Raw genomic sequence first — 16,134 nt, forward strand, 5'->3', positions numbered from 1 at the left:
CCCCGAGATCTCGATGCGGAGTTGTGACAATAGGGTGTGGCGGCAGCTCAAAGCATCGGCGACACAGTTAAGAACTGCGGCTTCGTGCTTGATCATGAATGTGAATTGTTGCAAGAAATCGATCCACAAAGCGTGTCGCACCGAGACTTTATCTTGTGACCCAATGTGTTTTAGGGTGTTACGATCAATCTAGATGAGGAATTCCTTGTGAAATAAATAGTGGCGCCAATGGTGGATGGCACACATAATCAAGTAGAACTCGAAATTGTAAGTGTTGTACCGAATATTGGACCCGGTGAGCTTCTTGCTAAAGTAGGAGATGGGGCAGTTTTTTTGGCTCAAAACTGTGCCTATTCCAACCTTCGAGGAGCCATAATGGAGGAGGAATGGTTGCTCGAAGTCGGGGAGGATGAGGATTGGAGAACTTGTCAATTTCGCCTTGACGAGGTCGAATGACTCTTTCGCTTCGAAACTCCAATGAAATCAGCCATTTTTAATGCACTCCATGATTAGTGCCATGATGGAGCTAAAATAAGGGATGAATCGCCGATAAAATGAGGCAAGCTTGTGGAAGCTACGGATGTCAGTCACGGTGGACGGGCGCGGCCACGAAGTCACAGATTGAACTTTGGAAGAGTCAACGGCGAGACCCTCTGCGGAGATTACGTAGCCTGAACATGTCACATTGTCGGTTGCGAATGAGCATTGATGAATGACAGTGTAGAAGGCGTTGCTACGAAACACGAGGAAAACTTCTCGAAAATGTTCTAAATGATTTTCGGGGTTAGCACTATAGATTAAAACATCATCAAAATAAATACCAACTAATTTACCGATAAAAAGTCAGAGCGCTTGGTTCATAAAGCGCATAAATGTGCTCGGGGCGTTGGAGAGTCCGAACGGCATCACTAGCCATTAATAGAGGCCCTCACGCGTCTTGAACGCCGTTTTTCACTCATCGTCGGGACATATACGGATTTGGTGGAAACTTTTTTTCAAGTTGAGCTTTGTAAACACTTGTGCACCGCTTAATTGGTTGAGAAAATTGTCAAGCCGTGGTATCAATAGCGGCTGGAGTGTGGACGGCAAGGGCAGGTCCGATGGGGGTTTATGTAATGGAGGGGGCGCGCCAAGGCTGTAGCGGCGACAAGTTTGTTGTGTTTCGATCGCGGTGGCATGTTGATGTGCTTCGAAGACGGTTATCGAATCGAATAAATTTAGCTAGTCTTGGATGGAAGTGCGCAACCCACCGATATAGCGAAATGTGAGATATTCCTGCGTCTCGGCGAGATCGTTGCGAGTGACAAAAATATGGAAAACGGTGGTGTAATCGGCAACAGACTTAAAACCTTGCCGGATATTTTGGTGGTTGGTGTAGAATGTGTGTGCGAAGTTGTGCGGAAGAAGCGCTTATTGCATGTGTTTCTTCAAATTGATCCACGATGTAATCTTTGACTTGTGGGTGCACGCACGCTGGGTACGAAGTTGTGATCACCACGCGACGACTCGACCTTGAAATCGGGTAGCGATGAGAGACGCGCGTCTCTCCTCTAGTACCTCATTGAAATCGAGGATCTCCTCCGTTATGATGAGCCAATCCAAGAATTCCTTGGTTTGAATGCTGCCGTGAAATTCCGGGATATCCACCTTAAACGTCGTCTCTCATCGACAGTTCTCCGGGGATGTCTCGTGCGGGTTGTCCGCACGACAGTAGCCTCCAAACCGAGACCAAAAGGATTCACGCGGTCGTCCTTAGTGTCGGATATGTCTCGGTATTGTTGTTGATCCACTTGATTTTGTAACAGAGCGGCTACTTGGCGAGTCAACAATTCCACTTGAGCTCGTAATCCTACGTCATCTTCGCGCCTATGAACATCTTCTACAGAAGCATCTCGAGGGGCTCGCTTCTTTGGCACTATTGCACAAAAGCGAGTGGCTCTGATACCAACTGGTGTAGATCCGAACATAGGAAACAAAATAGACGATAATGGTGCAAGCAAGAGAGCTTGACTTTTCTATTATTCAGCAAAAACTAACGATTATATAATCCTTCCTAACCATATAAAGAGGATGCCAAAAAAATAAAAGAAAATTAAATAGCAAATGAAACAAAATGCCACACAAACGACAATCAAATAAAGCATAAAAGACAAGCAAATATTCAACAATAAAGAGCTGGAATTTATAGCAAATGAAACAAAATGCCACACAAACGACTATCAAATAAAACATAAAAGACAAGCAAATATTCAACAATAAAGAGCTGGAATTTTCAACAATAAAAGCTGGAAAATCAAAGATGATTACGTGAGATCTCGATAATTTCCCGCCTTTACGGTCCCATGCATCCATTATGAAGGAAAGTACGATTATATCGGCATCAATAATTTTGTTTATTTAATAATCACACTTGTTAAATCTTGAGTTCAGTTTGTAGCTAGCTCATTATTTCTAAGTTAGTCTTAGTCTTTATGAGATCAGCTCGTAGTTACAAATTACTGCGTACGAAAATATGGTAACAATATCTCTTCATTCTTTGTGTAGTTTTGTTTTTGTATAAATGAATTTTTTTTAAGATAGTTTCGTTATTAGTGAAGATTGAACTCTACGACTTTTATTTTAGAGATGGTGTGAAATTACCAATTAGCATATGCTAGATATGAATTAGTGGGAGTTGTATAAACGATTTTGGTCGTTTGTATAGATAAAGAATAACACTTAAACATGAATTTTTCTTTTGGGATTACGACAGGTTATGCTAAAACACTTAGCAAATGCCACACACGTCATTGATAAATAATTTGGTTAGCGTGACATTTCAACCTATATTGACATATTAAATATTATCCTTGTGTGAAGATAAATAATTAAAAATCTAGGTCTTGGCATCATTGAAGTAGAAGCTGAAAATACATATAATAGAGTGTTTGGATGTACAAAGGATAAACCAATTTTATAATCTATTTTTTTTCCCCCTAGGGGAACCAATTTTTTATGATCTCACAGTGCTTTCTTTCTTCACAACAAGAACTGGACAGCTGGCATTGTTTAAGCAATAGTCCGCTAAACTACTTCCTTGTATAACCCTGCACGTCACAGACTTTCCCATATAAATATGCATAGAAATCTTAATTTATTATTAACTTAGAATAATGCAAGTTATCCTAAATATATAGAAATCAATAGTGACAAAGAGCCAAAACTAGGTAGATACGGATTAATTAGTTAATTAACCTCTTAAGGAATTGTTTGGAATTGTCACCAACGACGAGAAGATTGATGTTATGTTCTTGAACTGCGTTACAAACTGCCTCTTTAGGATCCCCAGCCTCTGTAAACGTTTTCACATTTACCTGTAAAGACAAAACCAAAATATGCAAGGTTTTTATTTATGGATAAGTTATATGAATTCTTTCTGAACTGTTACATGTGTAACAATTAACGAAGTATCATTCGACTGAATTTTCTGTATAAATTTTTATCTTTAGCTTTAGATTATTGCACATCACATCCTTCAGTTTTAAATCTAATGGAATTTAAAGGTAAAAACCTATAAATATATATATGTATAGTTTATCTAATTTTTCTTTATATTTTTCATTTTTCTCTTTATAAAAACTAAAAAACTAAACAAAACTATGGTCTCTCTCTTGGCGAACAGGTATACACACATACAAACCCGTATACACACGAACCCATATACGTATACACAAAAACACATATAACACGGATACACATACACGCACACATACACATAAAACAAGATGGCCTAAACTTAATTATAGCTAGGATTCTATTTTTATATTTAACCCAATTAGCTTTATACAATTTGGTTGATAATAAATACTCAACAGCTAAAAACCCAGATGGGCTGGGTACTTTTTATCACCCAAAAAAAAAAAAAAAAAATCAGATGGGCTAAAGTCGAAACTTGAAATAGATATAAAAGGTAAAAAAAAAATGCTTTACAAGATGAGTTGATGGAAAATAAGATAACTTGACGGTTTCTCTTTTTACGTTACATGTTTAATGCCCAAAACAAATATAAAAAATAAAAATATAAACATTAAAATTTGTTTTGAAAGAAAGAACAAGAGTAATATATGTACATACCCCATAACTGGAACAGATAGTCGTAGCTTTCTCCAAAAGTCCGAATGAAACCTTTCTCGCTATTTCTTGATTCTGGATTATCAAATCTACTGAGGAATAAAACATATATAAATAAATATTTTTGTTATATATATATATATATATATATATATATATATATATATACTTTTGTTATATATGTAACAGCTCAATCTTTTTTACTATTTTCCATTCATCCATATCATATATAAATTTGATCATATAGAACATATTTAAAATTAAACTACAATTTTTTTTTTTTTTTGTAAAGATCAAAATAATGGATACCTCATGCAGAAAGAGACTTCACATATTGGAGATAGTATGAAGATAGTGTCGCTCAAATTAGATGCTTGAAGATGTAATAGCTCAATCTTGTATACAAGTAATAGTACTTTTTCTCATTACCTAATTTTTTTCTCATAAAGTGAATACAACCTTCTTAATGGATAATAAGAAAGACTTCAAAAAATGGATGGTGGGATAAAAACAAATTCAATCAATTATATTTAATTTGAAATAATCCTAAATATATTCAAGGAGGCTAATTTTGAAGAGCATACCACTTATTAACTTCAACATGTAAGTAATTGGTCTACAAAAAGAAATTGAGATAGTAGTTGGAACTTAGAAGAGACTTAACTGGGTGGTATAGAAGAAGAGTACAAACGAGAAAAGCCAAGTCCGGGTGAAACTGCTAAGCTACAATTTTCCAGGGGCTGTGTTGCGAATAAAAAAAGTTGCGAGTGGTTTATGAAGGATTCACTGAGATTTTGAAGAGCCCAAATCAGTGCGTTATAGCTACAATCACTCTCGTCGATCACCACCATAACCTTCTTCATTGAGCCTTCTTTTCCAGTGTCCATTTTTCTTTTTCCTTTTTTTTTTTTTAATGAAAAGCAAATTAAACTCGATCGGACATGTGCATATATAGGATTTATTATAAAGTTTCACCAAATACAAGCTACAGCAATATAGACTTATACAATATATAGGTATATAAGTATATACAGAATCACAGATAACGTAATTTAAAATTCATATGAGAGAGAGGGTTCATTTAAAAAAAGAAAGCGGTGTTAAAAGTATTCCAATTGATTCTTGTTGGTGACCTGTTTGTTAATAAAATAACACGTTGTCAATATTTTTACGCAATTCGCATGAAACTGTTAACATCTATATTTAGAAAGACAAAAAAAAAATGGCTTTTTAAATATATTGAATACCAGAAAGAATTAGAAATGTAGTATTTCAAATATATAATAGACGAGAAAATTGAATTATATTTAATTAGAAAAACTAGAAAACCAGAAATAGAAGAGCGAGAGATAAAGCGAGAATTACAGGAGAGAGGGAACTATACTGTAAGGAAAGGGAGAGATACATAAACAAGTACAAATTTTGAAAAAATAAACAAAACTAAATTATTTATCTTGAATTAGCAAACAAGGTTCATGCTAACAAATATAATTAAGTAATAATAAGTATAGTTGAATGTCAACTTCGTATGAAATAAATAAATATTATTTTCTTGTCATCATAGCCGTCCAAAGAAATAATTTGAGTCATTCTTAAGAATTCATAATATTAGTTTTGAAATTTGAAAAAACTGATTCTAATAAAAATATAATAGTACGTATGTAGAATTTAAAGTTCTAAACTGAAAAAAAATACTCGTTAATAATGTTAGAAGGGGAAAAACTTGATGAAACGGCATAGATTTTAGTTAATACTAAGCAGCTACAAAATGATACCGAGCAAGAAAATGAGATATTGACACCAATATTACCATTTGTCTATCACTTACCAATAATGAAAAATTGACAGATCTATTATTAAATTAATGTAAAAAGACTTTAATACCCTTAATGAAATATGTCACGAAATTCTGTCATGACACATTTCGTGACACATGTGTCATAAAATTGGAGAATTTTGTGACAGTTGCTAAATCTATCAAATTTTAAATTTTGATTGAGTTTAGGTTAGTGGCAGCCAAATGGTAATATGTGTGTCAATATCCCCAGAAAAATATAGTATCATACTGAATGAGAAACGATTAGGGCCATAAGTTAAGACCTAATCATTTCTAATCACAAAATAAATGTTTAAGACCTATGGAATATCACTCAATTGTCAAAATTACTTGCACATCAATATACGATTGGGACGTTACCAAAGTAATGCCCATACGTGACCCACAATCTCACCTCACAAATAATATAAAAAATAGGCAAGGTGCAACATCATTCGACTAGACACTCAAGCGTAAAGACATGGAGAAAAAGAATTCACAAACCATTACATTTTCACCTATTTGCAGCACCTTTATTTTCTCAATGTAGTACTTCTTTTTATTTGAGATTTGTTTCATATAAAGAAAAAGCCCAACCTAGATCATCATTGTAGCGATCGAGCTTGTTCAGCATACACTAGTCCTCGTTGAAAAAATTGTTGTAAATATATTATTTGGTGCTAGAAATAATATATTGTTGTCCTTCCTAGACTTCTAATTGACATCGATGTTAGCTCACCAACGTCGAAAAATTACTTCGAGGAGGTAAACGCCCTTAGAAGAGAAACGAGAAGCAGTTAGATTTAGAAATTTAACTAACCAAAAACGAGTTGCTCAATATTTTAACTCATTGGTAAGTACAAGAACCTTTCAAGTGGATTAAGTAATTCTGAGGAAAATCTTCCTACGTACCAAAGAGAAAAGCGACGAAGTTCTCATATCAAACTAGGAAGGCCTGTAGAGTTCGATCGAGTCTGACAAGAAGGAAGATAAAAATCCCTGAAATGCCAAATACCTTCAAAAGTTATGCCAATGTTGATGTGAAGTATTTCAATCAAGAAAGAAAAAAGGCACGTTCTCTTATTTTTAAGTTTTATGGTTAAGACGAGCTACTTACTTGTACAATTTCCATCAAATTAAGATTGTCGACCATCCTAAATTGTGGTATCCACATATGATACTTAGTGATTTTCTACTTTAAATTCTATTACCACAAACCATCTCAAATTAGATTTTAAACGAACAAGGTCGGAGATGTATCTAGTATACCGATCATAATAATCATAAAATTGCCTAGTGACTGAGGAAAAAGACCAAGTTTGCGAAAATAACCAAGTATTTTTCCACTCCTTTTTGTCAAAGCTTTTATGTCAATAAGATCCTACAATATACAAACATTTTTCCGAGTATTTTATTCTAGCAAAACTTTGATTTATTAGAGTTACAAAACATCTTATAAACGGTTGTTTAGATCGGAGACACGGACATTTGTTCCCAAAACATAGCAAAATAGAAAACGTCAAATATTAAAATTGTCTTAAAACATTCGAAAGAAGTTTTCCTCAAAGAAAAAAAAAATAATAAGAGAAAAAGGGGACGTTTTTTCTTCTTCTTCTACTGTGGTGACTTCTGGGTTGGATTCTTGAGAAGATACTTGTCGCTTTAGTATTTTGGCACACTACTAGAAGTGACAAGTAGCTTCTAAATTTTGTAAAAACTTAAGCAATTCAAATTTCCACCTTTTGTTAATTTTAAGTGACATTAGAAGCGACTTGTTGCTTCTAATGCTGCTTCTCAAAACCTAGGTCAAAATCAGTTTAAAGTCTTCTTCTTCTTCTTTTCTTATCTTCTTACTCAACGTGACCTACAAAAAAAAAATATATCGTGACTCATGACCTCGCACCTGTCGTGTCTTTGCCTCATCTATGCTACACCTCTTTCTCTCTCTCTCTCTCTCTCTCTCTCTCTCTCTCTCTCTCTCCCTACACCATTGCACAACTGAACCTCAGCCCTCCCGACTTCTATAACACTATTAAAACCTGCACACATGATGCCCGCCGTTGGCACGACTCTCTAAATCTCTCTCTTCTCCCTATTTCTCTGTCTCTCTCATCTCTCTTTCTCTATCTCTCCCTACTCTCCTGCTGTTCATCGTTCGACATCTTCCGTCAAACACCGTAGCCACCACTCGACCAAACACTGCCCGACCCACCCCGCCCCCACCCTCATCCCAGCCACCGCCCGACCGCATCCGACCCTCCTAGATCACTACATGCCCTCTCCGACACGGTCCTCCCATCCCCGCCCACCAACTAATATTCACTCCTCAGCAATTTAACAGCAAAAACAATAAAAAAAAATTCAATATAGAAGAGGATTTCTAGTTCTACATGATACGAGTGATTCGCTGATGTTTCAAAATTTAATGTTGGTTCATTCGAACAAGATCTCCAGTATATCCTTACGAATCTATCTTTCTTCACCTAAGTCAAGTGCTATGCCTTTAATAAAGGATGGTACATAAAAAAGACTATATAGGAATGCATAAAATCATATAAAGATGCAGTCAAATGCAGTCCTAATGATACATTATCCAGCAAGAGGATTCGCGGTATGTCAAGCCCTGGTAAGGTTCTTCGCTTTGCATCGAATTAAACCACATGCTCCACCGCTTGTGCGGGCCCCCGTCAATTCCTTTGAGTTTCATTCTTGCGAACGTACTCCCCAGGCGGGATACTTAACGCGTTAGCTACAACACTGCACGGGTCGATACGCACATCGCCTAGTATCCATCGTTTACGGCTAGGACTACTGGGGTATCTAATCCCATTCGCTCCCCTAGCTTTCGGCTCAAGACCTTTGGTCTCTACCCGAACTCGATGAAAAAAACGGGATCACTTCTTATGGACTCGTTGAGAATGATTCTGATCTAGTTCATGGCCTATTAGAAGTAGAAGGCACTCTGGTGGGATCCTCACGGACCCGTCCACTCTGCCTCTATCCACTACCACTACCCTCTGTCACCACTACCACCACACTCTCGGACCACCCCTACCTTCCCTAAAGCCTCTCAAGTCTCTCCATCACCCTCCTTCCATGACCATGACGAGCCGTCACGAGCATCCTCACCCTTCTCAACCCACGCGGCCACGCCAAGCTCTCCTTGACCCGTGCCGAGCCCTCCCGACCAACCCCTTGAGCAAAATCGAGCTAAAAGCCGTGCTTACACACATTCCTCAACGGCCTTCTTAAAATTATCCGAGAAATCAATTGACTAGAGATGATGCATATGGTTTGTCCAATTTGATACGGAGAAAAAAAAAGTTTTATACTTTTGTCCATCAAGACCTTTTCTAAAACTTACTTTTTTTTGGATGATTTATGGATTATTTTTTATTCTATTTTTTTTTTTTTTTACTTTTGTTGATCGTGACAAATCAAATTAGATCTATAGTAAAGAAATTATACAGTCGTATTTGTTATCATTCCAAAACAAAACAAAAAAATAAAAATAAAGAAGTTTAAAAAATAAAAATAGCGGACCTTATCGACAGACCAAAACATTCATTACTTAATACTGCTTATTGACTAACAAAGGTGCCTATAATTTTGGTCCAATTAAATATTGACAACTTTGGACATTTCAAGCTTTGTAGTTGTACTTATATCAATTAAGACTTTTTTAAAAAAATATTCTAATTCGCGTAGGAGAAACAAAATTTAGATAATCATATCAAAGTGGTTGTTTGTGACTTAGAACTATAATTTGCTTTTCAAATAGGGTGATTTTATTTTATACATCCCAAAACATTAATAATAATATATATTTGGACTGAGTGAAGGATGGAGTGACTGGCCGAAGGCCAAGCCTCATCAATTTATTACTGAATGATGATGAGAGAATGAAAGATGGGTTTTCCGTTATGGATTTTCATGTTCTTGGAGTGAAAATGACAAGAAAATAAGAGATTTTTTCATTGTAGCAATCAAAACATTTTTTTTTCTTTCCCAAATTGGCACAGCAAAACACAAAAGCAGAAATCCTTAAAGGCCTCTACGTCTTCTGCTATGTCACGCAGGTAAAGTTGTTTCCAATGTGTTCGTGATTGATAAGAGGATAGAATTTAAATGCTTTTTTTTTTTTTTTAACGTTAATTTCGCTTACGTTTAAGATCAAGCATATGCAAGTTATTGAATTTGATTCAAGAGCTAGAGTTTTTTTTTTTTTTTTTTTTTTTTTTTGTCACGTTTTTTTTTGACAAGTGAGTGATGGGGTTTTCTTCCATGATGCAAGGTTTTGGGTAATCTCTTATTGGGTTTCTTTTCCCCTTTTATTGCTAATTTTGTTCCTTTTTCTTGTGTATTCTATTAGAATATTGTAGTTATACCAAATTAAACACAATAGTCACATCGTTAATAGGACCAGACAAAGTGCGGTAAAATGTTGTTATCATGGACGCTAATCTGAGACTTTCGAAAGGTTTCCTTTCCCAGAAATATAAGCATATGTAAATAGAGGACTTGATCAAAGAGATCGAGACCGTTCTTTTATTTTTGAATATTTGATTACTGAATTTTTTATTGGTCTTATTTAATTTAGTTCAATTTTAAAATGTTATAAAATAATGTAGAGTCGAGTTCAACTCTCTATTATTTGTTAGTGCCTTCTTGTTAGAGACTGCCACGTCAGCACACGAGTCTATGGAACCACGTCAGCAAGGAGTTGATTAAAAGATTGTTAGGAAGTAAACAATATTCTGTTAGATAGAGATGTGTATATAATACCTTGTAACATACATAACGATTATTCATTCAATCATACAGGGCCGGCTCAACGAAATTTTGGGCCTTGAGCGATTGAAAAAAACGGGGCCTTTTACAATTATATTTAAATTAATTTAAAAATATAATATGTTATAAATTTATCATTAAACAAAATATAAAATAACAAGACCATTCAATTTAATTATTAAAAAAAACAAATAACAAAATAAAAAGGTAAGAAAATTACACAAAATCCACTTTTCTTGCTTTTCGAGATGCAAATTCAGAAATTAAATCCTTATAATCAAGTTTGTCTAGCAACTCTTTTTCGACTGACAAAATAGCAAGCCCGCTAAGTCTTTCTTGGCACATGGATGATCTCAAATAAGACTTTATCAACTTCAACTTCGAAAAACTTCTCTCTGCGGAAGCAACGGAAACATGAATAGTCAACATTATTCTATAAGCAACATAAGCATTAAAAATTTTTCTATTTTTAATTTTTTTGTTTTTTTTCATATCCCGATAGGTATTTCCTACTCGACATATCGACTAATACTAATTACTAATATATTGAAAAAAAAACACAACAAAGACAAAAAAAAAAAAAAAAAAAAACATATAAAAAGCAAAATAATATTAAAAATAAAAAGAGTTAAAGAAAGATAAAACCCGAAAATAGCTTGATTTCTTTATCTCTCTTTCTCTAATAAACCTGAAAACATATTATAATAATTAGTAAATAACAATAAGAAATAACAATACAATATTTAGTTAATAGCAATAAGAAATAACTTGATGAAAATGCTCTTACTGAAAAACTTTGGTGTGCAGGGTCTATTGCTAATTAATATTTGGTAGAATGATGTATATATAGGAAAGAATAACGGTTAAAAAATAAGGTTTGAGATTTCAATAATAATGCATTTAATAATATTAACGTTAGAAGGCTTGAAAATTGCACCAGACTTGAATCGCACCAACAAATAATTGCTTTGGGAAAAAAAAATCGCATGTGGCTGTTTGTTATTGTGCATAGTGGGCTTTTATTTGTTTCAGAACAGCCCAAAAATGTTATTGTTCATAGTGGACTTTTATTTGTTTCAAAACAGCCCCAAAAATGGGCTTTTGGCTGCAAATTCGCACAACCCATTACATGAAGAATTTTTTTTTTTTTTTTTTTTTTTTTTTTTTTAAAGAGAGGCCTTCCTTGGGAGTGGGCCTTGGGCGTATGCCCCACTCGCCCCCCCCCCCCCCCCCCCCCCCCCCCCCCCCCTTGGGCCGGCTCTGCAATAATATACAAACAATTCAGTGTAGAGAGAGAGAATTCGAATCCTCTCTCCAGCAAACCCTAGATCGATTATTCTCTCGGTATCAGAGCGACAATGGCGATTTATATTCTACATTTGATGTAATAAAGTCTCATGAAGACTCTTGCTTGTAATTTCTTATTCATTAATAAAAAGTTGAAACGTTCATTCAATCTTCCTTGTCTGAAGCTTTATGATAAAACATTAGTCTTTAGTCCATAAACAAACTAAACAACTTACGAAGAGACAAATGTAGATTTGCATGAACAAACTCTTCGTAGTTTGCTTAAAACGATATATTCGCAATCTTAGGGTCAAAGGACTATTGACCTCAGTACGATTGTTAGAAGAATCTATGATGTCTGGTTATGAGGCATTGAGAGTTGAAGACTCTATAGTTCTTCTAGGTATCTTCCGAAGGTACTGAATTGACCAGTGCACTTCTAGAGACAAGATAAGAACAAACCATTTAACCTCTTATGTCTCGAAGTCACTATGTATGAATTGCATCATGCTTACCTTAATCCTGAAATGAGACATGCCATTTCACACCTTAGTATTCTCATTTGAGAAATTCAGAGTTCGGACTCACTATGTGATTCCGAACAGGGCCTATTGGTGAAGTACTAAGTTGTGAGAATGTCATGAGTAACTTTGTGAAGTTCTCATAGATATGGAATTCATGTGCAAGATTGCTGAAATGCAATGTATGTCACCTCATGCTTTGTTCCTTGGAGTGTGAATAAATGAACTGGCCAGTGTCCAAATTGAGTCCTGACTCTTTTGGATGAAACAATGTGACTTGTTAGCTCCTCGTCAATACATTGTTTCTAACTTATTCACAAGTGACAAAGGAGTTGAGGAAATAACAGCTAGAAGGGTAAAATGGTAATTTAGTAAATCCCGACTTGCTGATGACATTCATGAAGGGTAAACATAGATAATATTCAGTGGATCCGCTCATCATAATTAGGTTGAATTCTTGAGTAGAAAATAAATTCATTTGAACCGAGAGATTTTCAGTGTCAACTCTTTAGTGGAGTCAGTTGGCATTAAGCTAAACTTGGAAAAGGTTTGTGAACTTTTGAGTCCAAGTGTTTAGCTCAAGCTTTGTTCATTTGGGTCCATGAGGTCACTATCACGAATCACATCGACTAGGAATAGTTAAACTGGAAGCTAAGTCAAAACAAGAACGAAAATTGTCAAAATGGAATTTTTGTCTTTTGAGACATAGGATGAAATGAATGTCAATAAATTTTTTGACATGGTCATTTGATGACAAGTAACACTCGGCCATAATAAGATTAATTGGGCCTTGTGGATTAATTTCATTTCATAAGAATTTTATTGAAAATTCTTAATGGGCCTTTTTCATGTTGTTATGAACAAATGGAAAAGCTTCTAGAAGCCTTTTTCTAGATGGTATAGTCGCCCAACATACCCAAATAAGGAGAGAATATTTTGTGCATGAATGTATGAAGATACTTGCCAAAAGAAAAAGAGGAAACAAATTTCCCCTAAGGGGAAACCAAGGTGGGCGCCCAAATGAGTCAAGAGAGAAGCAAATAAAAGAGGAAACAAATCCAAGGACTTGCTTGGCAAGTCTTGGCCGTGTGACTCTTTGAAGGAAAAGGGAAATTGGCTCATGAATATGTGCTATTCTATAGAAGAGGAAACTACCTTATTGAAGGTGAGACCTCTCCTATAAATAGGAGCCTCATTCCACACTTTTCATTCATCCAAGTTTAAGAGATTTGAGAGACTCTCTCTCTAGAACTTTGGCCGCCCCTTCCTCTCTCTCTAGTTTATTTTCGATTTTTTGTTTTGGCACCTAGGTCCTCATTTGATCTAGTGTTTAGCTCTGCGACTTCAAGACTCGTTCTTAAGTCGTAGTGTTTAAAAGTGATCACTCACTAATTCCTTTATTTCGAGTGATTTAGTGATAGAAACTTTCGTGGTTGCTCGAGGTGCCGAGGAAAGAAAGAGAGACGTGTTGCGAGGGGAGACGAGCGTTGCAAACTTTCCAAAAGCTTCTTCAAAGTTCAAGCTTCAAGAAAGGTTAGTAAACTTCTATACTCATAATAGTTTTTAATTACATGTACTTGCTCTTTGTCTAGGTTAGTAAAAAACTGTTTTTACTTGAAAAGAAAATTTTTAAAATTCCGCCGCTTTGCGAAGCGTTAAACTTTTTCTTAAACCCTAGATCAATTCCAACAAATGGTATCAGAGCTATGGTCAAAGATTAGCATGTACATGTATTTAAAATTATGAGCTTGAAAATCGTTTTCGAAAGTTTAATAATTTTGTGACAAGTTAGAATTGTTATCTTAGATTTTTTTTTTTAATTTATTGCTCATGCCTTTAAATTAAAAATCATGTTGATTTTCTATGAGTTTGGGATGATATTAAAACACATTAGAATCAGTTCTAAAAGTTTTTAATTTTTTATATTGAAAAACGTGTTTTAAAGGTTTGAGAAATTTCGAGTAAAATTTTGTGATTAGTTTTCTTGTTTTACTAGTTTCTTATTTTTACTTGAATCGTTTTATGCTTGTTGTTATTTCTTTTATATCATGTTATTACCCTGCTAATAAAACACAAATAAAAGTTTTAACAACATCCTAAAACGTTCCGTTACACTCGATTCTTTTTCGCACCTAAAAAGGACCAAGCTTTAATTATTTCTTTTTCTTCGAGCTGGAGTAAACCCGCATTAAAAGTGGCATAACTCTCTGCTCAGAAATCGAAATTTAATGATTCTTGAATCAAATTAAATCTCTTTCTGTCCTCTGTCCAATGCCATCGGTTTCAGGTCAAAAAGACATCGGAGCCGCCAGTTATGGCAATTTTACTCCGAGGTGCGCGGCTGTTCCGAAACTCCAGTTTTTTAGAATTCCGGATTTTCAGCCCCACTACCATGAGTTATAGAACTCTAATGAGAAAATTTTCTTGAGAAAAATTGTTTTTTTATAAGATTATAAACATGATGTGTAAGATTAAATTTTTTTGATTTTTGAAAGACTAATTGAAATTGAGTTTTTACAAAACTAGTTTGAATTTTGAAAAACCGTTTTCACTTTCAAACTTGAAAATATTTTGTCATCCAAATCAAATAAGCTTTCAAAATGTTTTCAAAACTATATCTATATCACATATGTTCAAAATCTATATGCTCTTGAAAATTTGAGTGGGAGGTCTCTTTGTAGACAAACCGAAAAATAAAAATATGTGTAATCTCAAACTTTCAAGTGTTCGAGTGAGTTGAAGTTCACACTTCCCTCATGCACTTTCCCGAAATAGAAAATAGGAAAAGATCGAGTATGTACCTTGTGTCTTTATGCACTAATACTGCTTTGAACATGTCGATCTAGGATTCTCTTCTAGTTGTCCGCTCTATCGCTCTATAACTAGGAAAACCGTTTCCGAACTTATAAGAGTCGATGTACCAACTCTAAAAACTAAGTGGGAGGGTTATACTTGTTGTTTGTAACCCACGATCCCCAACACTAATGAAAGAAGCAATTAACGTGGGACTAAGAGCCGTTCTTGCGACCCTCTCTTAAATGGGAGTACTCCAAGGAGTTTTTGCTTCGATCATTGCTCAATGAGCTACGTCCGAGAGTAAGACGATGATGGCAAGGCCTCCCCTTGGGGGATTGTTTTTCAAAGTTGACCTTTTGGACTAAATGGTTGGTTGCACACTTAGGCTCAATCCCTAGTAATCCTCCCTTGAGGCTCTGCGAAAGGATATGAGTGATCAAACCAATTTAAAAGGTGGCTAGTCAAAACTGGTGTGTTGACATCTTGGCTAAGCATTAATGATGTGTCATTTACTTATAAATTGAGATTTTTTGCGGCCTTCTCTTGAGGGAGTAAATTATCGTTTAGTTTATAACACCTTTGGATTTTATAAAAGTCTTAATAAAACTTAAATCCTAAACCAAAGACTAATCATAAACTTGTTTCAACTTTTATAGGCAATATGTCTCTCAACCCTCTCTCAACCATTCTTTCCTCGAATAAAATCGAAGGCGACAATTACGTCGACTGGAAACGTAACCTCGACATAGTCCTTACTGTCGACAAGCACAAATGGGTTCTCACCACCCCCTGTCCTCAAACGAATGAAGATCC

General features: G+C 35.2%; 1 protein-coding gene across 2 annotated transcripts; it reads right to left on the bottom strand.

Annotated features, from left to right (window-relative positions):
* Positions 1 to 2,856: 2,856 nt before the first annotated feature.
* Positions 2,857 to 5,052, bottom strand: LOC149403137 (universal stress protein A-like protein). 2 transcript variants are annotated; one of them, XM_089609896.1, is made up of 4 exons: positions 4,775 to 5,052; positions 4,114 to 4,199; positions 3,235 to 3,353; positions 2,857 to 3,086 (listed from the first exon to the last, which is right to left on the bottom strand). In XM_089609896.1, the coding sequence occupies exons 1-4, from the start codon at positions 4,995 to 4,997 to the stop codon at positions 2,993 to 2,995; spliced, it is 522 nt and encodes a 173-aa protein (XP_089466022.1). In that variant the 5' UTR covers positions 4,998 to 5,052; the 3' UTR covers positions 2,857 to 2,992. The 2 variants fall into 2 exon arrangements, with proteins under 2 accessions (XP_089466022.1, XP_089466021.1); XM_089609895.1 differs by having other exon boundaries at positions 2,858 to 3,086; positions 4,114 to 4,202.
* Between the last annotated feature and the right edge of the window lie 11,082 nt (positions 5,053 to 16,134).

The sequence above is a fragment of the Urtica dioica genome, chromosome 3, assembly GCF_054948205.1.
Source record: "Urtica dioica subsp. dioica isolate 48M chromosome 3, U.dioica_male_clone48M_v1_H2, whole genome shotgun sequence".
Taxonomy (NCBI): Eukaryota; Viridiplantae; Streptophyta; class Magnoliopsida; order Rosales; family Urticaceae; genus Urtica; species Urtica dioica.

What these genes read in the sequence shown, in the direction of transcription:
- LOC149403137 (XM_089609895.1), bottom strand. Translation starts at nt 4,997, where the DNA reads ATGGACACTGGAAAAGAAGGCTCAATGAAGAAGGTTATGGTGGTGATC. An exon ending in CTCTTCTTCTATACCACCCA is followed by an intron (nt 4,203 to 4,774) that starts GTTAAGTCTCTT and finishes TTTATTCCTCAG; the next exon opens with TAGATTTGATAATCCAGAAT. An exon ending in CTATCTGTTCCAGTTATGGG is followed by an intron (nt 3,354 to 4,113) that starts GTATGTACATAT and finishes TTGTCTTTACAG; the next exon opens with GTAAATGTGAAAACGTTTAC.